The 26,347-nt window shown below is 49.2% G+C and overlaps 1 protein-coding gene across 2 annotated transcripts in view; it reads left to right on the forward strand.

Moving 5' to 3' along the window:
* BCAS4 (breast carcinoma amplified sequence 4) overlaps window positions 1-26,347 on the forward strand; it is a 61,645-nt gene that overhangs the window by 12,223 nt on the left and 23,075 nt on the right. Inside the window, exons 2-4 of one of the 2 annotated variants that reach the window (XM_003419929.4) lie at window positions 3,708-3,779; window positions 16,388-16,489; window positions 22,679-22,813. In XM_003419929.4, coding sequence (XP_003419977.1) covers window positions 3,708-3,779; window positions 16,388-16,489; window positions 22,679-22,813 — 309 coding nt within the window. The remainder of the gene's footprint in view (window positions 1-3,707; window positions 3,780-16,387; window positions 16,490-22,678; window positions 22,814-26,347) is intronic. The other variant, XM_010599432.3, reaches the window with a different exon arrangement.

Genomic DNA, 26,347 nt, shown 5'->3' on the forward strand with positions numbered 1-26,347 from the left:
CCACTTAGGGGATTAGCTCGAGAGAAAATTGTCCTGTGAGTGATTTGTGGGCATGGCGGGGTGGCTAATCTGAGCTCTTTCCTGTTGTTAGAAACGTGCTGGACTTGTTCCTCCTGTAGCTGACCAGTTAGCAGATGCGTTCTTCACAGCCTCCAGCTCTTGGGCACTGCCCTAGGTACCTGGGGAGGGGGTGGGAAGAGCGACCACAGCTGACAGGCAGCAATAAAGGGGGCACATTTTTCCCCAAAGAGTGTCTCAGAGGTTATGAATTTGGCTCTAAAATCAGATTGTTCAGGGTCAAATTCTGACTTTGTTATTTATTAGCTGTGTGGCCTTGAGCAAGTGACTTAACCTCTCTGATTCTCCTGTTTAGTAATACATAAACAAAGGGGAGAGATTATAGCACCTACCTGTATAGGGTTCTTGTAAGAATCAAGTGAGATAATCCACGTTGTTGTTACTAGTTACCGCTGAGTCAGCTCTGACCGGATGGGGATTTACATAAATATCGGTGTTACTGTTTGTCTTGAACAAAGCAGGTTTGGTACATTCTCACCTGGTACAACCAGCTGGAGCTGAGGTGGCTACCACACTAGGTGACTTTATAGGTAACAGAATGATACATTGCCCAGTCCTGCACCATCTTCCTGATCGTTCATATGTTTGAGTCCATTGTTGCAGATGTTGTGAAATACCTTCCTACCTGGAGCGCTCATCTTCCAGCACTGTATCAGACAATATTCTGTTGTGACCCATAGGGTGTTTATTGGTTAATTTTTTTGGAATTAGATTGCCAGGCCTTTTTTCCTAGCCTGTCTTAGTCTGGAAGCTCCACTGAAATCTGTCCTCCATGGATGGCCCTGCTGGTATTTGAAATACCAGTAGCGTAGCTTTCAGCATCATAGCAACACAGAAGCTGCCCCAGTACAACAAACCGTCAGACGGTGGTGGAGTCCATATATAATGTTTACCCACTGTTTGTGTTATTATCTCCTGAGAGAGGTACATAAAGCAACCACTTACTACGCACCTACTGTGTGTCAGCACTCTGCTGAGTGACTTAGCTGCATTTATTTCCTTGGTTTAACTTCATAGCACCCTGCCACATGGGTGTGGTGGTTCCCGTCACGGGCGAGCCAGAAGTACAGAAGTTAAACCACTGGATTCAAAGTCAGATGGCTAGTAAAAGGGAAGATGGGATTTGAACCCAGAACAGATGGACTTCCTTTCTGAACATACCCACGACTCAGTAGAGGTTGAGATGCATTTCCTACAAGCAAAGAGCGTTATAAATGTCTTGGGAAGGAGACTTCCCATCCGGCAGGATTGTGGAATTTTGTCTCCCCTGAAGGCTTGGCCTCCCTAAGCGAGCCTTCGACACCTGTTTTCCTAGGAGGCCTCCATTACCTTTCCTCTCTCTTTTGCTTTCCTTGGGATCAGAAGGAGCGACCAGCCTTCCTTCCCCTTCCCCCGCTCTCCTTTTCTCTTAGTGCAGTAATCACATTTTGTACCACCATTTTACTTTTGGGGTGGGGGGGACTTCCTGTGTGTTCCCCAGTCCTCCCTCCACCAGGGCCCTCGTCTCCATCAAGTCTCCACAGAAATAGGTGCAGAAATAGCTCCAGCTGTGAGGTGCAGGTTCCAGAGTTTAAAATTGCCCTCAGTACTATTTATACTCCAGCCAGCAAGATGTCTTTTGCGCAGTCGTTTATTCTGTTGTGGTAGTGACGGCTCGAGCTGGAGGCAGCAGGTACGGGGTCTGTGTAAACATTTCTCCTGGGACGAGTGGGCGGTGAGGGGAGCCTTCAGGTGCAGGGGGAAGGCACAAGGCTTGCCCAGAAATGTCTGGGAACGCCTCCCTGGAGCGGAATGATTTGGCCTGGGAACACTAGAGAAAGTGGTTCAGATTGTACGTGGTGCCCTGGTAATTAAAAAAAAAAAAAAGACTGGTGTTTTATAAATCAAGAAAGTAGCACATACTTGAGGGGATAAAAATTCAAGCTAATTTTCACACATGTGTAAGCAGGGGCTGTGAACTGGCAGATCCTTTCACTCACGTTTTCTTTGGCCCATGGAGTGCTAACATTTTTTTTTTTTTAATTTGTGCCAATATTTAAAAATTGGGACTTTTCCGTAAAATTAGAATTTCTGGCTTCTCTTGAAAGATGGAAAGATCTGGCAACCCTGGGCCTATATTTCCTGATGGCTGGTGGTGGCTGGCCACTCTAGAACCTCAGGGTCTTTCCAGATCACCACAAGCCCCACTGGCCCGTGCCACTCATTTTATGTGACTGCCTGGTTGTGATAGCTTTTGAGTGTACAAAAGTCTACAATATGTGACTGCCTGGTTCTGGTAGCTTTTGAGTGTTACTTGAGTCTACAAGTAACACACAACATTCACATCTCCCTTGTCAGACCCCACTCCCCAGTTCCTACCCCTCTGGGCTTAGTTATTGATGCTGTTTGTACCGTCAAGTTGATTCTGACCCAAAGCAACCCCATGAGACAGAGTAGAACTGCTCCTTAGGGTTTCCTAGGATGTAATCTTTACAGGAGCAGATTGCCAGATCTTTCTCCTGCAGAGCTGCTGGGTGGGTTTGAACCGCCAACCTTCGAGTTAACAGCCTAGCACCACCAGGGCTCCCTGAGCTTAGTGAGCACCATTACCAGGGTTGTTGCGTAAACTACAAGATGGCCATTTAAATCTGAATTTCAAGATAAACAACAATGTTGATAGTTGCTGTCGAGTTGACTCCGACTCACGGCAACCTTACGTATAACAGAATGAAACGTTGCTTGGTTCTGCGCCATCTTTATGATCCTTGGTATGTTTGAGTTCATTGTTGTGGCTACTGTGTAGTTAGTGCCTTCCAATCTAGGGGGCTCATCTTCCAGCACTATATTGGACAACATTCTGTTGTGATTCACAGGGTTTGCATTGGCTAATTTTTGGAAGTAGATCACAAGACCTTTATTCTTAGTTTGTCATAGCCTGGAAGCTCTGCTGAAAGCTGTCCACCATGAGCAACCTAGCTAGTATTCGAAATACCAGTGGCATAGTTTCCAGCATCATAGCAACAAGCAAGCCACCTCAGTACAACAAAGTGACAGATGTTGGAGTTATGTCTCCTAGCTATTAACAGTTTGGTACATATTAGTCCAGGCCTTTGTCTGTTGATCTACATACATTTTTGTTGTTGTTATAAAGATAGGTTTATAGTCTACATATTCTGTAGCTTGCTTTTTCTCTGTGGTTTTTCAGGGGGCATTTCACAGTGTTTATTAGAGCAGGCCTTGAGGCTGTGGACTCAAGACCTACGTTAGAATCCTGGTTCTACCACTGGTTAGCTGTGTGACCTTGAGCAACTTACCTCACCTCTCTGTCCTGTTTTCTCATCTGTAATGGGGACAGTAAGGGGTAGCTTTGTTATTTTCCATCAGTGCTTAAAAATTGATCCCATCTTTTTTGAAAGCTGTGTAGAGGGATGTTCCTCAGTGGCTTTACCCAGCCCTCTGTTGATGGGCATCAAGATTGTTGTCACTTTATTGCTATTTCAAGTGACACTGCAGAGCTTTTGAAAAGGGGAAGGAGGTCTAGAAGGAACTGGGCACATAATCCTAAGATTTTACACTTAAAAAAAAAAATGACGGGGCGTTTGTCTCCCTGGAAACCACTTGCTAATCTCCAGGATATTGTCTCTTTTCAGGCGAAGGTGGTGGAGGAGGCTATCGAAGGGATGCTCCTCAGGCTGGAAGAGTTTTGCAGCCTGACTGACATGGTGAGTGTCTGCTGTGAGGTGTGGATTAGGCCCAGCCCAGACTTCAGGCCCTTCCCCTAGTTTTCTGGGGAAGCCATTTTGGTAGTGACTTAGCAACCAGAAGGAGTGGGGCAGCAGGAAAAACCATGTACACACACCCTCTCTCTCTCTCTCTCACACACACACACACACACTCTCTCTCTCTCAACCCCAAGTGTTTCCTGAGGCGGCCATCTTGATAACGTCCTTCCCTCAAGATGGTTTTTATTCCACAGAGGAGCCAGGAGTGAGCCACAAGGTGGCACTCTCGGGCACCAATGCAGGGAGCCCTTCAGCGGGGATGCTAAGACTATATTTAACTTTCCTCTGGCTCTGCGCAGTTCGCAGTGCAAACATGGAGACAGCCAGGAAATGGCTTCAGGCCTGTGAGGCCTAGGAGGAGCCTCTTGCCGGACTGTAGCCTGTGGTGGGGTTGGGCATCCAGTTCCTTCCTGAATCCTGTTGCTCTCTCAGCTTTTGCCTCCTACCCTGCTTTGTTGGGTTAAATCTCCTTGGCTAGGTAGGGAAGAAGATGAAAGACAATGCCTTAGGCCTAGAAGACATGGTTTCCACCCCAGATTCTCTAGAAGTCTCGTCTAGAGTCTTACTTTTTCAGGATTATTGCTAGTTGGATATAGGTTCCCTAGGGGCAGAAATGGAATTTTATGGACGTTTCCAAGCTTATTAAAGCAAACCAACAATTTGGTTTGGGCCTCCTTCTGCCTGGATGCCCAAGGGGTAGAGCTCCATATTGTGACCAGGTTCTGCCTTTCCCTGGAGGGCAGAAACTTACCCAGTTGGATACAGTAGTTCAGTTTCTGCATTTGTGAAGCCGAGGATCTGGTACCTGAGAGGCATTTGTGAGAGTCCAAGGGAGCAAAAATAACAGCCCCAGACATTTGTTGAACACCTGCTTTGGTACAAAGTATGCTCATTCCTCATCTCTTTTTCCCTAGAAGCAACCCATCATGGTGGCCACCATGTTATCCCCATTTATTCATTAGACATGTAAGTGCCTGCCCTGTGCCAGTCCATGTGTCAGCCTCTGGGGACAGAAGTAAACAACCTAGAACTGTTCCCAAGAGAACCTATGTGGTTTTTCACTCTTGAGAGCCAAGTTTTGAGTTCAGATGTAGGTCCAGGTGGGAGCTGAGTAACAAAATAGGCTTTTAATGAGCTGGCTAGTCTTTTCTTCATCACCAAACTTTGGGCCTGTTTCCATGACTAGGTGAACTTGAGGGTGTAGAGGGTCAGATCCATCTCTGTCCTCACTGGACCCCCAGTCTACTGGGGGAGACAAGCAGTTGTCACCCAGTGCAGTCATGAGGGCGTACTCAAGCGCAAAGCAATTCCTGAGCAGAGGTGTTAAATTCTGCCTGGGAAATTGGGAAGGCTTCTGTCTTAGTCATCTAGTGCTGCCGTAACAGAAATACCACACCTGGATTGCTTTAACAAAGAGAAATTTATTTTCTCACAGTCTGGTAGGTTACAAGTCCAAATTCAGGGCATCAGGTCCAGGGGAAGGCTTTCTCTGTTGGCTCTGGAGGAAGGTCCAGGTCATTAGTCTTGGTCTAGGAGCTCCTCTGCACAGGAACCCCAGGTCCAAAGGACACAGTCTGCTCCCCTTACTGATTTCTTGGTGGTATGACATTCTCCTCCTCCCCGCCCCCCCCCACCCCCCGCTTTCCTTTTTATCTCTTGAGAGATAAAAGGTAGTGCAGGCCACACCCCAGGGAAATTCCCTTTACATTGGATGAGGGATGTGATGTGGGTACGGGTGTTACAGTTCCACCCTAGTCCTCTTTAACATAAAATTACAATCACAAAATGGAGGACAACCACACAATACTGGCCATCATGACCCAGCCAAGTTGATACATGGATTTTATGGGGGCACATAATTCAATCCATGACAGTTTCTAAGAGCGGGGGTAAGGAATTTGGGGCTTGAAGGAGGGACAGAAAGAGTTCAACAGATGGGGAGGGAGGGCATCCAGGCAGAGGGACTGGCCTGTGCAAAGACGAGGAGAACTGAGGGTGTGGTGTTCCTGGGCTCCACGTGGAGAACGATGGAGCACAAGGCAAGGAAAGGAGGTTTGGAAGATTGCATGGGCTAGTGACCCCAGGAACATCTTGGTTCTCAAGTCCCAGTCACATCACCCAGGTGGACGTTCTGTGAAGCAGACCCACCATCCAGCTGAGAGGAGAACTAGAAGTAGGAATCAGCTTGGATAGGCTGGAGACAGGCCCATGCTGTCCCTCCCTTGAAAACTTCAAAGCTTCCCATGGCAAGAGGCCTGTGCTTGTGTCACAGGCAGTATTAGGACAGTTCTCCCAATTTAAAGCCTGGAGATGCATTATGTAAAGAATAATGCTTAGGTCACACACAGGTGACCCAAGGGCCCAACCCTGCCTTGCAGATATGCTGGACGTTTCTGGAAAAATACCTGGCAAGCATCAGCTAGACCTACCTAGTAGCCACCCCTTGTGGACAGGTGTGTGTCTCTCCAGATTGTCACCATCCCTGCTTACGGGAGAATCTATTTCACTTTACTTGTGGCCCTGCTGAGAGTGGGAAAATAAAGCCAGACCAAGAGGGCCCCGCCTTTCAAGAAATGGAAGAGAACATGCTTCCTTGTGGAAGTGAAGACATTTTCAGTGTGTTTACTGTACAAATGAAGTGTGTCTACGTTGCTAAGATGTACCCAGTCTGCTCTGCTCATGTCTGGTGCTCTGTGGCCCCCACTGGCGTCTTGAGTTTTGCAGTCCCTGCAACGATGCTGTCTTGGTTATCCAGTGCTGCGATAATAGAAATACCACAAGTAGGTGGCTTTAATGAACAGAAATTAATTTTGTCACAGTTTAGGAGGCTGGAAGTCCGAGTTCAAGGTGCCAGCTCTAGGGGAAGGCTTTCTCTCTCTGTTGGCTCGGGGGGAAGGTCCTTGACTCTTTTCAGCTTCTGTCCCTTTGTTTCTTGAAGATCTCATGTGATGTGGCATCTGTCTTCCCTCATCAGTGCTTGCTTCCTTCATTGCTTGCTCAGTCTGTTCTTCTTATATCTCAGAAAAAAAAAAAATTGATTTAAGACACACCCTGCACTAATACTGCCCCATTAACATGAAGAAAACCATTCTCAAATGGGATTATAACCACAGGTAAAGGGGTTATGATTTACAACACGTATTTTGGAGGGCATAGTTCAGTCCCTAACAGATGCTAGGTACAGATGCCATCTATGCTCTGGGACCTCCCTCTGACCCAACAGTTGATGCTTGTCTTACCTGGTATGTCTTGTGTCATGGGCTCCGTAACTCAGAGAGGGACATCCAGTTATCCAGGGAACCAAGAAAAGGCGTGGGGGCGTCTTTTCTCTTTCTAGCTGTTTTCAAACTCGAGCTAGGGATGCGTGGAGGCCTCCAGGGTAATGTCACATCATGGACCACTGTCTGCAGGGTCACTGCCTCAGCCTTCGGAAGCGCTGCTTGATCACGTTAGAGGCCTGAGAGAAGCCAGGCTCTGTGCCGTGTAGTTCAGAAAGAAGCTGCTTCGTTTCTGATAAAATCCAGTTATTAGACATGAAGTCCAGCTTCCTGTCCGGTGCATTAATTCCTCCATCAGCTGGCCCTTGGTCACTGTCTGACTGAAATTCATTCACTACCCTGGGCCTGGGACCTTTTGACCTCGTTGTTATTGGTTGCTGTTGAATCATTTCCAACTCACGGTGACCCCCTGTGTGCAGAGTAGAACCGCTCCATAGGGTTTTCAGGACCGTGATCTTTGGGAAGCAGATCTCCAGGGCTTTCTTCAGAGGTGCCTCCAGGTGGGTTCGAACCACCACCCTTTTGGCTGGTAGTCAAACACTTAACCATTTGGCCACCCAGGGAACTTAGACAATGCTAATTGTTGATAGTTCAAGCTCTGATCTTCCCACTGTGGGACCTTGGGCACATCGTGTTACGTCTTTAAATCTTTATTTTCTCCTCTGTGAAATGGAGATAATGGTTCTGATTATCTATTGCTACGTCAAACCGCTTAAAAATTTAGTGGTCTAAACCAGCAGCCAATTTATTATGTGAATCAAGGGCGAGGGCACAGAGAGAACAGCTTTTCTCTGCTCTCCATTATCTGGGGTCTCTTCTGGGATGACTTGATTGCTGGAGGTGACTGGGACTGCTCATCTGAGGCCATGTGTCTGAGCCACGTGGCCCCCACTGGTGCAGAAATGCTTTCCTTGGCTCCTTCCCTCACTTGCCTAGTGCCTGGACTAGGGTAGCTGCTCTAGGTGGGGACTGGTTGGCATAAGTCTCTTTCCATGCAGCCTCTTCACCTATCTAGCCTGGGCTTCCTCATGGCATGGCAGTCACCTCCCCTAGTGCAAACAGTCTGAAATACATGAAGTAGAAGCTGCCAAGTATCTTGAGGCCTGGATGTGGAAATTGACAGTGTGTCCCTTCTGTTATATTTTATTGGTCAAGTCAAGTCACATAGGACTCCCAGATTTAAGGGGAGAGAATATAGACCCCACTTCTTCATGGGGGAAATTTAAAGCATTTGTGCCCATCTTTCATCCACTGCAGCTGGTGTCCACCTCCAAAGAGTTACTGTGAGGAATAGATGAGGCAGGAATGTGAACTTTACGTCCGCTGGAATGGCTAAATGAAAAAGACTGACGATACCAAGTGTTGGCAAGGATGTGGAGCAGCTGAAACTCTTGTCCATTGCTGATGGAAATGCGAAAAAGTACAGCCACTTTGGAAGATAGTTGGGCAGTTTCTAAAGTTGAACATACATTTACCTTGTATCCCAGCAATTCTAATCCTAGGTAATTACCCAAGAGAAAGGAAAACATGTCCACATAAAGACTTGAACACAAATGTTTACAGCAACTTTGTATATAATACTGCAAACTGGAAACAACCCAGAGTCCATCAGCAGTAAATTGTTGTTTATTCGTGCGTTGGTATACTTCACCGCACTGAAAAAGAATGACCTGCTATTCATAGCAGCATGGATGAATCGCAGAAACATGATGTTGTGTGAAAGAGGCTGACACAAGAATATATTCTGGTCGATTCCATTTATATGAAGTTCAAAAATAGGCAAAACTAATCCATGGTAAGAGAAGTCAGAATAATGGTTAGCTCTTGAGAAGATGGCCAGGGCTGGGAAGAGGCCTGAGGGAGCCTTTGGGGTGATGGAATGTTCTACGGCTTGATCTGGGTGGCAGTTACACAGATGTAAAGACATGAATAAATTCATCGAGTTCTTCACGTAAGGCCTGGGCACTTTATTGTGTGTCATTTACACGAATTAAGACTACAGGTGGTCTCCAACTCATGACAGGGTTCCGTTCCAATGATTCCATTGTAAGTTGGTTCTGATGTAAGTCGAGTATTTCTTTTTTTGCTTTTCATTTCAAAACAGCAGCATTTTGAGCAGTAAATCATAAATTTGAACATCTGTGATTAAACATCTGAAAATGATAACATCAGCAAATGACGCGCTACAACGTTGTATGTAGTGTGTATTACTGAGGATGTTGTTGTTGTTAGGTGCCGTCGAGTTGGTTCCGACTCATAGCAACCCTATGTACAATAGAACGAAACACTGCCTGATCCTGCGCCATCCTCACAATTATTGCTTTGTTTGAGCCCATTGCTGCAGCCACTGTGTCAGTCTGTCTTGTTGAGGGTCTTCCCATTTTTCGCTGACCCTCTGCTTTACCAAGCATGATATCCTTCTCCAGGGACTGGTCCCTCTTGATTCCCAATGACGTACAAAAAAGAAAAAGGACAATTTTAAGTGCAATGCATCGTAACTCAAGTACATCGTAGGCCAGGGACTACCTGCAATTACTTAGCACAGTGCCTGCCACATATGAAGTGACCAATGCACGGTACCTACTGATGTTACTGTCGTCATTATCAGAGCACTAGAGAGCTACAGCTGATGATGATGTCCACAAGTAACTGCATTTCTAAGGCCTTCTAGCTTGGTGACCTCCGGGGCTCGGGGCAGCTCAACTGGTCCCTCTGAGACTCCAGTGGCCTTGGGCCCACCTCTGGCAGGGAGCAGACTCCTACTTCGCTCATAGAAATGGAGAGAATTTCCAGCTGGCCTGAGCCCAGCAGTTGCATTTGGCATTGGTGTGTGTTCTTGGGTCAAGTGCATTTGGCATTCCTTCCCTGAGGACCTTGAATCAGCCTGGACAGCCATCTTTGCTCTGTGATGACCTCAGCACCCACTGTCCAGACTTCTGGGCTCCGGAGACTAGTCCTGGGGAGGTGGGAGAATGGACGAGGGAAGGGTTTACCCTGGGATGGTGAACCTGCTTGGGGATTTGTCCTGGCAGAGGCTCACAAAGTGACGATTCTCCATTGACAGCTTTGCTTCTCTTGTGAGGCCTGTGAACTCAGATCCTCCCAGGGACCAAATGGGTGACATGGTGGTGTGAAGTGGGTTAGGTGTGAGACAAGAAACGTGTCACTTTCCTTTTGACCTCCTTATAAGAAGAACAGTGCACAGAGTGGCCATGGGCTCCGTGTTGGGAAGACTCTAGGGAGTAGTGGGGACTGTGGTTAACCAAAGGGGCAGCTATCACCCAGTTCCAGCCAATTGTTGCCACGTGAACATGGGTTCAGTGCGGCCAGGTCTTCTGACTTTCCATAAGAAGCTGGAAATTTGAGTTTTTAAGGAAAATATCCTGAATTTTAGATCTTGGCATCTAATTTGGTTGTGCTTTTTTTTTTTTTGATGAGTTTTAGACACAACGCAGGCTTTTTTTGATGCGTTTTAGACACGACGCAGGCTGATGTTGCATAGACGCAACTGAACGTGTCTGCAGAGCTCTGGCTCTCAGACCAATCTGGAGTCCTCGGCATCCCACTTTCTTGCTTTGTGGTGGTGGGCCGGCTGTCAGACCAACCTGGAGTCCTCGGCATCCCACTTTCTTGCTTTGTGGTGGTGGGCCGGCTGTCAGACCAACCTGGAGTCCTCGGCATCCCACTTTCTTGCTTTGTGGTGGTGGGCCGGCTGTCAGACCAACCTGGAGTCCTCGGCATCCCACTTTCTTGCTTTGTGGTGGTGGGCCGGCTGTCAGACCAACCTGGAGTCCTCGGCATCCCACTTTCTTGCTTTGTGGTGGTGGGCCGGCTGTCAGACCAACCTGGAGTCCTCGGCATCCCACTTTCTTGCTTTGTGGTGGTGGGCCGGCTGTCAGACCAACCTGGAGTCCTCGGCATCCCACTTTCTTGCTTTGTGGTGGTGGGCCGGCTGTCAGACCAACCTGGAGTCCTCGGCATCCCACTTTCTTGCTTTGTGGTGGTGGGCCGGCTGTCAGACCAACCTGGAGTCCTCGGCATCCCACTTTCTTGCTTTGTGGTGGTGGGCCGGCTGTCAGACCAACCTGGAGTCCTCGGCATCCCACTTTCTTGCTTTGTGGTGGTGGGCCGGCTGTCAGACCAACCTGGAGTCCTCGGCATCCCACTTTCTTGCTTTGTGGTGGTGGGCCGGCTGTCAGACCAACCTGGAGTCCTCGGCATCCCACTTTCTTGCTTTGGGGTGGTGGGCCGGCTCTCAGACCAACCTGGAGTCCTCGGTATCCCACTTTCTTGCTTTGTGGTGGTGGGCCGGCTGTCAGACCAACCTGGAGTCCTCCACCTTCTTGCTTTGTGGTGGTGGGCCGGCTGTCAGACCAACCTGGAGTCCTCGGTATCCCACTTTCTTGCTTTGTGGTGGTGGGCCGGCTGTCAGACCAACCTGGAGTCCTCGGTATCCCACTTTCTTGCTTTGTGGTGGTGGGCCAGCTGTCAGACCAACCTGGAGTCCTCCACCTTCTTGCTTTGTGGTGGTGGGCCGGCTGTCAGACCAACCTGGAGTCCTCGGTATCCCACTTTCTTGCTTTGTGGTGGTGGGCCGGCTGTCAGACCAACCTGGAGTCCTCGGCATCCCACTTTCTTGCTTTGTGGTGGTGGGCCGGCTGGTTTAGCCTCTCTGAGCTTTAGTTTCGTCACCTATAAAGTAAGGCTGAAGATAAAGTAGCTCCTGCATCATGGGATCCATTCCCAGCGTGTGGCAAGATGTCCTCCTTGATGGGGCCTTTGATAAGCAGCCTGAAGCTTCCCTTCATGGTTCCCGGCCCCAAGTGGTGCAACCAAGGGAAGCCTTTGGGAGGTATTTCAGCCCCCCAAGGCTTACCTCCATTCCCTACCTGCCCTCTAAATAACTGAAGTGTACCTTCTGGGCAGCTGTAGACAGCACCCCTAAAAAAAAACCAGTTGTCCTTGAGTCAGTTCCTACTCATGGAAACCCCAAGTGTGTCAGAGTAGAACTGTGCTCCCTGGGGTTTTTAATGGCTGATTTTTTTGAAACAGATTGCCAGGTCTTTCTTCTGAGGTACCTCTGGGTGGACTTGAACCTCCAACCTTTCGGTTAGCAGCCGAGTGCAGTAACCGCTTACTCTACCCTGAGACTCCAGACATGCGCTAATGTGCACAGTGTTAGCTGGTGGAGAAGTGTCTTCAGAGAGGGGCCCTCTTGTTGTGCCCACAGGCCCTCTCTATTCCTCCTTTCCTTTGGATCTGGAGGAAGACAGGGAGTGTTCCCTGAATCTCCTCTCTGCTGTGTTCTCTTTACTCCTGTAGGCTGCTAGGAAGACCAGTCCCTATTGAGCCTCACTTTTCCCCCCTATTTGTTTCTTTGAGTTTAACAAAAAGAACAGATTTGCATTTGGTCCATTGTGCTCTGACCTTGCCACGGAATTAATAATCTGTTGTATGGCGGGATTTTTCTCCTGTATTTAGCTTTGCGAGTGATGGATTCTCTAGAAATTTGGCCTTGGGGAAGAGAGGAGGGATATTGAGGACTTTTCCCTGCCACAGGGTAATAAGTGTAGGGGACTGCAGGGGCCAGGCAGGACCTGGAGACCAGCAAAGGCAGCGGTGTGAGACAGTAGGGAGGGGCGGGGACTGTGGACACTGGTGAGCTCAGGTCCCATCTGGAGGGGACAGTGGCTGCTCAGCCCCAGCCTTTGGTGCCTGGTACACAGGCCCAGTGTTGCCAAAGCTGCTGACTTTTCAAGAGAAGTTATAAATACAGACTTAATCACTTGGGAAAAAAATTTTTTTAAACCATATTTGTGTATTTTATTTTGCAATAGTTTTAGATTTACAGAATAGCTGCAAAGATAGTCCAGAGACTCTGTATATGCCTCACCCAGCTTCCCGCATTGTTATCATCTGACGTCACCACGCACATTCGTCACAACCTAGACACCAACAATGTCCATTTCTAGGAGCTAAGCTCCAGACTGGGCTTGTATTTCACCAGTTTTTCTCTTAGTGTCCCCTTTCTGTTCCACGACTTGATCCAGGCTGCCACATTTGCCTTTAGTTGTCACATCCCCCAGCTTTCCTCTGGTCGGCGACACTTTCAGTCTTTCCTTGTTTTTGTGACTTTGACAGTTTTGAGGAGTACTAGTCAGGTGTTTTGTAGAGGGTCTCTTTATGTGGGTGTGTCTGATGCTTTTCTTACGGCTAGACAGACCTGGCAATCTGCTCCCGTGAAGATGGCAGCTGGGAAACCCTGTGGGGCAGCTCTGCACTGTCACGTAGGGTCACTCGCTGTGAGTCAGAATTAACTGGACGGCACACAACAGACTGGGATTATGGGCTTTTGGAAAGAATACCACGGGGCGGGGGTTGCCATTCTCATCAAGTCATGTCAAGGGGGGCTTGACGTCCCTCTGACGCCGCTGAGATGTGAACCTGGATTGCTGGTTGAGGTGGTGTTTACAGGTTTCTCCACTGTAATGTTGCTGGTTTCCCCTCGCCACACTCCGTTCAATCCTTTGTTTGTATCGCTATGGACTCGTGCATATTTATTTCCTACTTGGGGCCCTACCCCAACACTGTGATTTTGTGGCTTCTGTTGTTCCAGCCTTGGCACTGGGAGCTCATCTAGGTTGGCTCCTGTGTCCCTTTGTTGTGCCCTCTTTTTGTTTTTTGAACACTTCCTTCCTTTCTGGTCCTCCAAGATGCCTCTGGATCATCTTATATTTTCCTTACTCCAGCCTAAGCCATTTTTTCTTAGGAGCCCCACTTGAATTTTAAAGTTGGAAATTAAATCAAAATAAAAAACCAAAACCCTTTTGGGGCTTAAAGAGGCACATCTGTCGGCCACACTCGGCCATAGAGGCTCTTGTTTAATCCTCACTGTAGTCTTGTGAAGGAGCACTGGTGGCACAGTGGTTAAATGCTCGCTGCTGGCCAAAAGGTCAAGGGTTCAAATCCACTAGCTGCTCCACAGGAGGAAGATGTGGCAGTCTGCTTCCATAAAGATTTATAGCCTTGGAAACCCTATGGGGCAGTTCTGCTCTGTCCTATAGGGTCGCTGTGAGTCGGAATCGACTTGACGGCACTAGGTTTGGTTTTGGGTGTAGTCTTGTGAGAGAGGCACTAGTATGATCCCCATTTTATAGATGAGGAAACTGAGGCACAGGGAGGCTAAGGGACATACCTGGGGTCACTGGGAAGAAGAGTGGGAGAGGGTAGCCTGATGCCAGGTCCCACCCCCTCAGGGCTGACACTTGACCTGTGGCATCAGGGCAAGAAAGCAGCAGTGCCCCAGGGGCACTGGGCTTGGAGCCGGGTACCCAAGGAGATAGTAGGGCAATGCTGTGAACAGAGGGGAGAGTCAGACATGGAGGGTGGTGGGCTGAGGGCCTCAGATGGCAGGACTCCTGAGAAATCTAGGACAAGCAGGGAGAGTGTCATTCTGAATGGCAGTGAGAGTAGAATTCCGTGGGAACCACAGAGAAATCTCATCTACTTCAGCAGAAAGAGGAGAAAAAACAGGTACAGGTACAGTTTTCAAAAATATTTTTAAAGTTAAAATCTTGTACTGAGTTGTCCCCCCTGTGATAGTTGTCCATTGCTGCGGGACAAATTATCCCAAAACTTAGTGGCTTAGTGATATTTATCATCTGACAGTTGCTGCAGGTCAGGAATCCAAGTGCAGCCTGGCCATGTCCTTTGCTCAGGGCCCCTCACAGGCTGCAGTCGAGGTGTTGGCCAGGGTTGTGGTCATCTCCAGGCTCAGCTAGGGCGGGATCCATTTCCAAGCTCACCATGTGGCTATTGGCAGGATTCAGTTTCTCAGGGGCTGTCAGACTGCGGGCCTCAGTGCTGTTGGTTGGAGGCCACCCGCAGTTCCTTGCCACATGGGCCTCTCCAGTGTGGAAACTTGCTTTTATCAGGGCAAGCAATGAGAGGGCAAGGGAGAGAGAGAGGCCGGAGTGGGAGGGAGAGCTAGCAGGACAAAAGCGACGGTCTTTTCTAATCTAGTCTTAGAAGTGACCTTTCACTACTTGCTGAATGGTCTTCATTAGATGTGAGTTGGAATTGACTCAGTGACACCAGGCTTTTTTAGAACCAAGTCACTGGATCCAGCCCACCATCTAGGCGAGGGGCTTACACAAGGGCATGACTGCCAGCAGGAGGGGCTCATTGGGGACAGAAGCTGCCTCCCACACACCCCATGCCAGAATCTGCTCTACACATGTTATCTTCACAGCAGTCCAAGGAAGCGAGGACTTTCATAACTGCATCACTGTCTAGATAGCAAAGGAGGGCCCAGAGAGGTGCAGTGACTTGCCCAAGGTCACACAGCTCATGGTGGGTAGAGCTAAATTCAAACTCCAGAGCCCTAGCTCTCAGTGTACCTGCTGGTGTTTCTCTTGCTGTGGTTCCCAGACCCCCCACTCCAGCAATGCCTTGGAGTCAAGGCTAAAAACACAGATTCCCAGGCAACCCCAGACAAACTGGACCAGACTTGGAGAGGCCTGAGAATCAGCATTTGACAGGCGTCTCCCAGGGGGATTCAGGGACGCGCCTCAGAATTTGAGAACATTCTGTATACAGCCTCTCTGCACATAGTAGTGTGAGCATGAAAATGGACATGCCATGTGTACACACACACACACACACACACACACACACACGTCTGCATGCGTGCGTTCACTGAAGAGTTAGGCTGGTCCTTAAGGGAAAACAGAGGTTTACTTTGGTGCTGAAGGGAATGACATGGTTTTGTAAAATTCTCTGTTAGCTTTGGGGTCTTTCCAAACAGAAGTTGAAAATTAGATGAAGCATGGAAAAGATTTAGCAAGTGCCTGCATGTAGGAAGCGCCTGAATACATGGGAGTAGTGGTTCGTTACCGTTATTGATGAATATTATCAACCCATTAACATCACTAATTGCAGTGCAGAGAAGACTCGGCTTAGCTCGACTGCTTTAGAGAAGAGATTTTGATTCTTTCCATTTGCTCCAGCTTGGTGGTTTAGAGCTGGGGTCATTTAGGCCTGGGGTTGCTGGGTTTTTGGGGGGAAACAGTTAATCTGCAGTCGATAAGTTGTATGTGGGTTGGCCTGGGTCCCAAGAGGCAATGTAGTTGGTCCCCATCTAGGCCCCTGGGTTTTTCCTGGGCCAGTCCTTGGCCATCGGCAGGTCTGCAGAGACTCCGACAGACCCCAGAAGCAGGCGAGCGGTGCTATGATGGGCCGAGGGCCTGATGAGCTGTTTCTTCCTTGCAGATCAGAAGCGACACTTCACAGATCTTGGAGGAAAACATCCCACTTCTAAAGGCCAAAGTGACGGAGATGAGCAGCATTTATGCCAAAGTGGACCGGCTAGAGGTGCGTCAGGATAATGAATGTTCTTTGAGAGACCCAAGGACTCGTTCTGGCTCCTTTACCCTCTCTTCCAAGATGCTGAAGCTGGCCTTGAGCGTGTTAGGTGTTAGACCCCACAGAGGGGATTGATGGTGAAAGGAAGTCTAGACTCTCATGGTACTTTAAAAAGTACGAATTTGTTTCTGTCATTGAAAAGTTGGGAGACTTTATATAAAAACCCAAATTTTAAGTTTCTTTTGAAAACTCAGAAGATCTGATAACCCAGGGCACCCGTTTCTTTAAATACTTTAATCTGTTTATTTTGAAGGTATAAATACATAAAGGGCACACATCGTAAGTGTATATAGTTCAATGGATTTTTACATATAAAAATACGCAGTTTGAATCCACCAGTGGCTCTATGGGAAAAAAGACCTGGTGATCTGCTCCTGTAAAGACAGCCTAGAAAGCCCTATGGGGCAGTTTTACTCCATCATACGGGGTCGCTGTGAGTCAGAATCAACTAAATGGCACACAATAACACAACATGCGGAAAAGACCCAGATCAGGAAACAGGACGTTTTCAGCCCCTGGGCCATGTTCTTGCAGAATTCTTGAAAGAGTGCATAGAGCTGAGTGGCAGCTGCCTTGAGTGGGGCATGTACTCCCCAGCTCACCCCAGTCCCCACCCTGCCGTATTGCCTCACTGCTGACTTGTCTCACCCATGTCTTCACCTGCCTGGGCACTGGGCCGAGATGTAGGATATCTCATTTCCTCCTCGTCACACTGCAAAGGTGGTATCCTCATGTCTCCACCTTCCAGAGAAGCAGAAACTCTGAAGCTGAGCCACTTTCCCAGATCACAGAGCTGATTATATGAAGCCAGGACTCAAACTCACATTGACCAAAGCCCACGCGCTCATTCAACGTGGTCCCTCGCCTTGGCATCCTGGCTCCTTCTGCAAGGAAGGGCGGGGAGACTGGGAGGAGCTTGTGGTTTAATGGCAGTCATCTAGGCAAAGGAGATGTGGGGGAGGGGGTGCCCTCTGAGCTGCAGAAGGATGGGGGGACGTGGCACTTGGCTTCGGAGTTAGCAGAGAGTTAGCTTTCCTGTCAGCAGAGAATGAGGCCGGAATATAATTAAAACCTTGCCCTTGGAATAGGTGGTTCATTTGAATTTTATTCCACACCTTGGAAGAAGGAACAAAAATGTAAAGATTTGTGGCTGTGGTTCCTGTCTCGCTGGGTTGGGCTAGCTCTCAAAACCGGTTCTTCTCTGAGCAATCAGTACGCTAACTTTTACTGAGGGCCTACTGTGTGCCACTGTGAGCACCAGCATGAGAAAGACAGTTCCATGACCAGAAACAGCCAGGAGAGACACTCAGCCGATCATTAACATATGAGTTTCTTACAATTGCTGTAATGAATCAACACACATTTATTACCTTACAGTTCTGGAGGGCAGAAGTCCAAAATGGGACTCATGGGGTTAGAATCAAAGTGTTGTCAGCATGGGTGGCTCCTTCTGGAATCTCTAGGGGAGAATCCACTTCTTTGCTTTTTCCAGCTTCTAGAGGCCTCCTGAGGACATTAGCGGGTCAGTGGTAGAATTCTTGCCTCCCATGCAGGAGACTAAGGTTCAATTCCTGGCCAATGCACGTCACGCACAGCCGCCACCCATCTGTCAGGGGAGGCTTGCGTGCTGCTATGATGCTGGTCTTAGTAACTGAGTGCTGCTGTAACAGAAACACTGCAAGTGGATGGCTTTAACAAAGAGAAATTTATTTCTTCACAGCAAAGTAGGCTAAAAGTCCAAATTCAGGGCGTCTGCTCCAGGCCAAGGGTTTCTCTCTGTTAGCCTTTTCATCAGTCTTCCCCTGGTCGAGGAGCTTTTCAGGCACGGGGACCCCAGGTCCAAAGGACGTGCTCTGCTACTGGTGCTGCATTCTTGGTGGTATGAGGCCCCCCGTCTCTCTGCTTGCTTCTTTGTTTTATATCTCAAGAGATCGCCTCAAGACACAATCCGTTCTCATAGATTGGGTTCTGCCTCACTAACACAACTGCCACCCATCCTCCATTATTAACATCATAGAGGCAGGATTTACAACATATAGGAAAATCACACAATACTGGGAACCATGGCCCAGCCCAATTGATAAACACATGTTTTGGAGAATATAATTCAGTCCATGGCAGTTTCAGAGGAGCTTCCAGCTAAGACAGCCTAGGAAGAAAGGCCTGGCAATCTGCTTCCAAAAATCAACTAATGAAAACCCCACGGATCACAATGGTCTGATCTGCAACTGAGCAAGGAGATGGCGCAGGCCAGGGCAGCATTTTGTTCTGTTTTGCATGGGGTTGATATGAGTTGGGGCTGACTTGATGACAGCTAACAGTAACAATAGACGCCTCCTGTGTTCCTTGGCTTGTGGCCCCTTCCTCCCCCTTCAAAGCCAACAACAAAACATGTTCTCTCTGCTTCTGTCTTTACATCTCCTCTTTCTAACCCTGACCATCCTGTCTCTCTCTTATTAGTGCCTTTGTGATGACATTGGGCCCACCTGCGTAATACAGTATCATCTCCCATCTCAAGGTTGTTGACCTTAATCACAGCTGCAAAGTCCCTTTTACTGTGTAAGGTGACATATTCACAAGTTCCAGGAATTAGGATGTGGACATCTTTGGGGGGCCATCTTTGGGGAGCCATTATTCTACTTGCCATGACTGCCAGGACTGAGTTGGAGGTAGGCGAGTGCTGTAAGAGCAGCTAGGAAGGATCCTGGCTCTGGGGATGGAAGGAGATTGGGACCCTGGAGGAACCCTGTGGTGGCCAGATAATGAGGGCATGGGGACAGACCCAAGATAGGGCTAGAGAAATTGGGCAACCAGAGTCAGGTTGTTCAGGTCTTGCTGTCCAGGTGAGGATTTTGGCCTTCGTCCTGAGAGGAAGGAGGCCATTGAGGAGACAGTATGCCTAGTGGTTAGAGTGTGGCCTTGGCACTAGTGACATTTTGGCGGGGGTTGTCCTGTGCATTGTAGGAATGATTGTTGTCCACAAGGCTGAGGGAGGCTGAATCTGCCCAGCTGGCAGGGGAGGGGGACAGGGATGAACAAAGTGTCAGTCTTCCACAGAGCCTGAGACCACCCCACTCTCTGATCAGTGCACCCCACTGGGCGGGGGCATGGAAACCACAGGGTGCCCTCTTAGGCCAGACTTGGCCCATTATCAGTGTTAATAATAACAACTAGCATTTAGTGAGTCCTCCTAAGTGCCAGGGACTCCGAGTGCTTTACCTATGAGGACTCACATCACCTTCACAGCAACCCCAGGAAGGAAGTCCTGGGGCTATTAGTTCCATTCTACAGAAAAAGCAACTGAGGCACAGGGAGGGGCAGTAATTTGCCCAAGGTCATACAGGTAGGAAGTGGTGGAGCTGGGGTGGCCAGGGCAGTGCCCTTGACCACTCCTTCATGCTGAGGCTGGCACCTCTGGACGGGCCCTGCTCCCACCCTGGGCCTTTGGCAGTAGGTACTCACAGACCTTAGCACTTAGAGATAGATTTACAAACCGTGGGGCTTTCTTTTCTCTCGCCTCTTCCTTCCTTCCTTCCTTCCCTTACTCTCTCCCTCCCTATTTCCCCCCTTTTTCTCCCCTCCTTCCTTCCTCTTCCCTTTCTCCCTCCCTCTTTTCCCTCGTTCTTTCCCTCTTGTTCCCTCCTTCCCTTCCTCCTTTCTTCCTTCCAACTGATTATAAAAGTAGTACATTTTCATTGAAGAGAAAAAAATACACAAATCACCCATAATCCCATCTTCTAGCCCCAGGGGGGTTAAGCTCTGCTGTCGTCCCTCCCCCTGTTCCCTGCCCCTATCCTGCCACCCCAGCCCCTGTATGGGAAGGGGGGGCGCATGTCCCGGCCTCTCCCTGGCTGCGGCTTGGCCAGGCCACCCTTGCTGGCATTCTGGGGGCCTTTCAGACCTTGCACGGTGCACATTCCTCCGTGTTGCCTCACACTCCCCACCAGATTGGCCTCAATGCAGGAGCATAAAATTGGAATCGGCTGGAGGAAGGGAGGACAGGACTCCTTTCCTCTGTGTTTTACGACCAGATGTGCCGGCCTAGCCGGCCTCCGAGCCCTTGTGGGAAAGCTTCCCGCTATGGCCTGGGGTGCCCCCTCCCCCATCGTGCTGTAGTCGTCTTTCAGCTCTGCTGTTGCAGAACCCAGGGCGGCGGCGGCAGCAGCAGCAGCAGCAGCAGCGTAACAGATGCTGCCATCTTGGATTTGTCCAATGTCTTTGCTAAGGATGTATGCTTACTTTCATTCACTCTTTCAAACGTTCATTTGTTCACACATCCACCATCCGGCTGAGCCCCTACTAGCACACCAGGCTCTGGTCTCGGCCTTGGGAATGCAGCAGCGAACCATGCTGACTCAGCATCCATTCTCTCAGCGCTTACTCTCTAGTGGGAGGTGCCTGGGAATAGTGGACAAGTAAGAAATTCCGTACGACGATGAGGGCTATGTAGACGAGGAAACTGAGGAGTTGACAGTGATTTGGGGCTTCATCTGCTCAAGTGGTCAGGTGAGGCCTCTCTGAGGAGGAGCCCAAGAGACAAGCAGGGCCCACCTGAGAAGAGCAGAGAGAGGGCACTGCAGGTGTGGAAAGCTGGTGCAAAGGCCGTGTGGCGAGCACAACCTGGCGTTTGGAAGAAACCAGAGGGAGGCTGGGGTGCAGGACTAAGAGGCAAGAGGGTGGGGCTGGATGGAAGGAGGCCTTGCAGGCCATGGGAGGACCATGAGTTTTTTTCTCAGTGAAGAGGGGGCTCCCTTGGTAGCGCCTAGCACTTAGACATCCTTCTTCTTGTCCCAACACAAGAAAACTTCTTCCATTTTACTTAGAACAGAGGAGGCCCATGGAGGTGGTGGTTTGTCCAAGGTGGCACCAGAGTCGCGTTTTGGTGGCCTTGTCCGTGTACACACACATACACACTTGCAGAGCAGAGGAAGGCGTGAACAGACACACACCGGAGGTCGCAAATGGGTGGACTGAAACCACAGCCTGTGGCTGAATTTCCCTGGACCTGCATAGCAATTTTTAAAAATGTGGATTTATTGCTAACATTGACCAAAAAAAAAAAATTAGAAGATTTTTACATAAAATCTGAATATCATTTTTTTCTTTAAAAAAATATTAGCTAGCATCTATTGAGTTTTTAATATGTGCTAAGCACTTAAAATTTTTTTAAGCACTTAGTTTGTTTAGCAGAGTTGGTATTGTTACTATCCCCATTTCACAGATAAGAAAACTAAGGCTAGTAGAAATTAAGTAACTTTTTGAAAGGCGCACAGGTACTAAGTGGTAGAACCTGGATTCTAATCCAGAGTCTGATGCCAGAGTTGTCTGTTTTTTAATTGGAAGTTCTGCACTAGAGGTCTAGTGGCCCCCTGTGGGCCTGGAGCAAGCTCCCCATTCACCCAAGTCCCTGCTCGGCTTTCTTCCCTTGCGTGTTATCTGCCTGGCCCCTGGCAGCTTTTAAGTTTCAGACCCCCTGATATACATCAAGAAGAAGCCCTGGTGGTGCAGTGGTTAAGTGCTCGGCTGCTGACTGAAAGGTTTGCAGTTCGAACCTACCAGCTGCTCTGTGGAAAAAAGATGTGACAGTCTGCGTCTGTAAAGATTACAGCCTTGGAAACCCTAGGGGGAAATTCTGCTCTGTCCTATAAGTCTGAATTGACAGCAGCAGGCCTCGTTTTTGTTTTAATATACATCAACTAATAAAATGAGCATTTTCACAAGTTCTCTGAAAAATCCCTTTTCCATAAGGAAGGCTTTGAAATCTAACAGGTGTACACCTCAGTCCCCTCTGTGCCACCTACTGGCTGTGTGACTTTGGGCAGGTTACCCAACCTCTCTGAGCCTCAGTTTTCCTCCTCTGTAAAATGGAAGCTAGCCATAGGGTCACCATGGGGAGAAGGAGGGAGGACACAAGAGTGGCTTGGCTGGCCCCCCACTGGGAGCTGCTCCTGCACTGCCAGGGTCTCTGAAGGGGCCCCTCCAGCTAGGCAGAGCCCTGGGTCCACTGGAAGGAAGTGAGTAGTAGTGATTAAGGGCCTGGTATCTCTGCCTGCCAGCGCCAGCCAGGGAGCACAGCCAGGAATGCACTCCAGTCTGAGGCAGATGTGGCATCACGCTCTCCTTTGTCCCCCATGTCAGGCCTTTGTCAAGATGGTTGGGCACCATGTCTCCTTCCTGGAAGCCCATGTGCTTCAGGCTGAGCGGGACCACGGGAGCTTCCCACAGGTGCTGCAGCGGTGGCTGGTCTCTGCAGGGCTGTCCTCTTTCAGGAATGTGAGTATCCAGCGCAGAAGTTCGGGGCGGGCCCTTCCCCACCTCCTACCCCCTCTCCAGGCCCCATATAGCAGGGAGAGGGGCTCCAGAAGCAGAGTTCAAAGGGCACATTTCATTTATGCGGACAGGAAGTTGTGTCTGCTCACCCCGCCTGACTGGCCAGCACATGGGGGCTGGGGAGGGGGCTGGAACATCCCTGCCGTCCCCACCTCCTGTGTCCCTTCTTGTCCTAAACTTCCATGCTGTGCCTGTTCATGTTCTCATTCAACATTCATTGAGCACCTGCTCCCTGCAGAGCTCTGTAGTTATCACAGTGAGCAGGGCAGGCCCAGCCCCTGCCCCTCATCCCGTTTTGTGTCCCTAAAGATAATCCTGGGGCCACGACCAGAATTCTGGCCGACCCCTCCTTCTTGAGGCCTTCGTCAGCCTCAAGCAGACCAGAGGGGGCGGGGAAGCTGGACCATGTCCAACCTGCCTGTGGCCCTTAGCAGCTTACAAAGGCCCTTCCCTCCCCGTGCTTCCTCTGCTTTCTTGGGGTCCTCCTCACCACCCCATAAGGACGGAGTGATCGCTGCGTCCTATACTGATGAAAAAAACTGAGGCCAAACCGCAATTGAGACCTCAGATGTTTAAGCCACAGTCTGTGTGCTCTTTCTGTCTTCTGTTGGTCTCCTGGTCCAGAGGCTCTCCCCTGAGGGCAATTTTGTCCCCCAGGGACCTTTGATGATGTCTAGAGACATTTTTGGTTGTCACAACTGGAGGTGAGGGGAGCTACTGGTATCTGGTGGTGTGTGTATGGCGGGGGTGGTAGACAGGCATGCCATCTAGCACTCTGCAATGCACAGAACAGCCCCACCGTAGACAGTTACATGGCCCCAGGTGTCAGGAGTGCTGTATTTCAGAAGCTCTGCCCCAAGCTGTATTTGACGATTATGGTGATAATAATGGAAACCCTGGTGGCGTAGTGGTTAAGTGCTACAGTTGCTAACCAAAAGGTTGGCCGTTCAAATCCACCAGGCTCCCCTTGGAAACTATGGGGCAGTTCTGCTCTGTCCTGTAGGGTTGCTATGAGTCAGAATCAACTCAGTGGCAATGGGTTTGGTTTTTGGTGGCATCTCCTTCTCCCAGCAGTCTTCTTTTTTTTTTTTTTATTGTGCTTTAAGTGAAAGTTTACAAATCAAGTCAGTCTCTCATACAAAAATTTATATACACCTTGCTATATACTCCTAGTTGCTCACCCTCTAATGAGACAGCACACTCCTTTCCACTCTCTATTTTTGTGTCCACTGGGCCAGCCTTTGACCCCCTCTGCCTTCTCCTCTCCTCTCCAGATAGGAGCTGCCCACATAGTCTCATGTGTCTACTTGATGCAAGAAGCTCATTGCTCACCAGTATCTTTTTCTACCCCATAGTCCAGTCCAATCCCTGTCTGAAGAGTTGGCTTTGGAAATGTTTCCTGTCTTGGGCTAACAGAAGGTCTAGGGACCATGCCTTCTAGTCTCAGGCGGACCATTAATTCTGTTTTTTTTATGAGAATTTGAGGTCTGCATCCCACTGTGCTTCTGCTCCATCAGGGGTTCTCTGTTGTGTTCTCTGTCAGGGCAGTCATCAGTTGTAGCTGGGCACCATCTAGTTTTTCTGGTCTCAGGCTAATGTAGCCTCTGGCTTATATGGCCCTTTCTGTCTCCTGGGCTCTTAATTACCTTGTATCTTTGGTGTTCTTCATTCTCCTTTACTCCTAATGTGTTGAGACCAATTAATGCATTTTACATGGCCGCTTGCTAGTGTTTAAGACCCCAGATGCCGCTCTCCAAAGTGGGATGCAGAGGGTTTTCTAAATAGATTTTATTATGCCGATTGACCTAGACGTCCTCCGAAACTATGGTCCCCAAGCCCCGCCCCCTGCTCCCCACTGGCCTTCAAAGCATTCAGTTTGTTCAGGAAACTCCTTTGCTTTTGGTTTAGTCCAGTTGTGCTGACCTCCCCTATGTTGTGTTTTCTTTCCCTTCACCTAAAATAGTTCTTGTCAACTCTCTAATTAGTGAATACCCCTCTCCCTCCCTCCCTCCCCACTTTCGTAACCATCAAACAATATTTTCTTCTCTGTTTAAACTATTTCTTGAGTTCTTACAATAGTGGTCTCATACAGTTTTTGTCCTTTTGCAACTAATTTCACTCATCATAATGCCTTCCAGATTCCTCCATGTTATGAAATGTTTCACGGATTCATCATTGTTCTTTATCGATGGATAGTATTCCATTGTGTGAATATACCATAATTTATTTATCCATTCATTCATTGGTGGGCACCTTGGTTGCTTCCATCTTTTTGCTGTGTAAACAGTTCCCAGCAGTCTTTTGAGGAAGATACTTTTATCATCACCCCCATTTTACAGATGAGGAGACTGAGGCTCAAGGACTTGAAGGGACTTGCCCAAAGGGTAACAAGGCTGGGTTGGGGCCCTGGTTGGCCTGTTTCCGCGACCTTGCCCTTAACTGGAAAGGTGTCTGCCCAGCTGGCTACCCTGTCCTGCCCCCCAGTGGGGTCTCTCGCCATTCCTGGGACTCTGTCTCATGTCACCCTCTGCTCCTCTGTTCCCCCTGCCTGGGTGCCCACATCTCCACTTTATGTTACCACAGCGGCTCATTTACCGAGTGTTTATAATGCCCAGGTACCGTATTAGGCATTTTCTGTGCATTGACTCATTTTCCTTCCCCCAATCCTATGCCCTGGGTATTAAAATTACCTCCATTTTACAGATGAGAACAAGAGTTTGGGAAGTTTCTGGTATCACAGTGTTGAAGCCCATGGGCAGTTAGGCCCATGTAAACCCTTTCTGTTTGGCCAGGCCATGTGATTTCACAATGTGACTGGGAATGTCTCCCTGAGTACCCACTCTCAGGTCCTTGCCACAGCTCTGTGGCTCCGCCTGGCCTTACACCTACCTGCCCCCAGATGTGTGACTTGCCAAAGACTAGTAAGAGCTGGGCAGTAGCCACATAGATCTCACAGTGTGGGAACTCCTGTTGATCCTTCAGAGCCCATGTTAATGCCGCCTCCTGCAAGAAGCCTTCTGGAATTGCCTCCTTCCCAGACGAACGTGATCTGTCTGTCTTCCAGCAACAGTGAAGCTATGTCATGAGCTGCTTCCTTTGTCCCCCTCTTTCTCAGATTCTGTTGACCTTCCCTGGGTGACCAGGTGATCCCCAGTCACGCAGTGCTTTCCCTATTATTGGGTTTAGGAGCATATCACGGGAGTAAGGACAGAGGACCTGGCTGCGCATGGCGTGTAGCTAGTGTGCTAAGACTAGGCCCTTGCATGCTTGCTTCATAATCTACACAGTTGTGCCCATGAGCTTGGCACCATGTCCCCACTTACAGAGGCAAGGGTTGAGGCTTGGAGAGTCACGGATCTGAATTCAGAGCTGGATTTGGAACCCAGGCCACCCGCCCCTGCTTCTGCCACAGGACCCCCTGGGTGTGGCTAGGCATGCCAGGACCTGCACCCTCTTGTCTCTGCCAGACTCTGGGCC

Source organism: Loxodonta africana, chromosome 24 (assembly GCF_030014295.1).
Source record: "Loxodonta africana isolate mLoxAfr1 chromosome 24, mLoxAfr1.hap2, whole genome shotgun sequence".
NCBI lineage: Eukaryota > Metazoa > Chordata > Mammalia > Proboscidea > Elephantidae > Loxodonta > Loxodonta africana.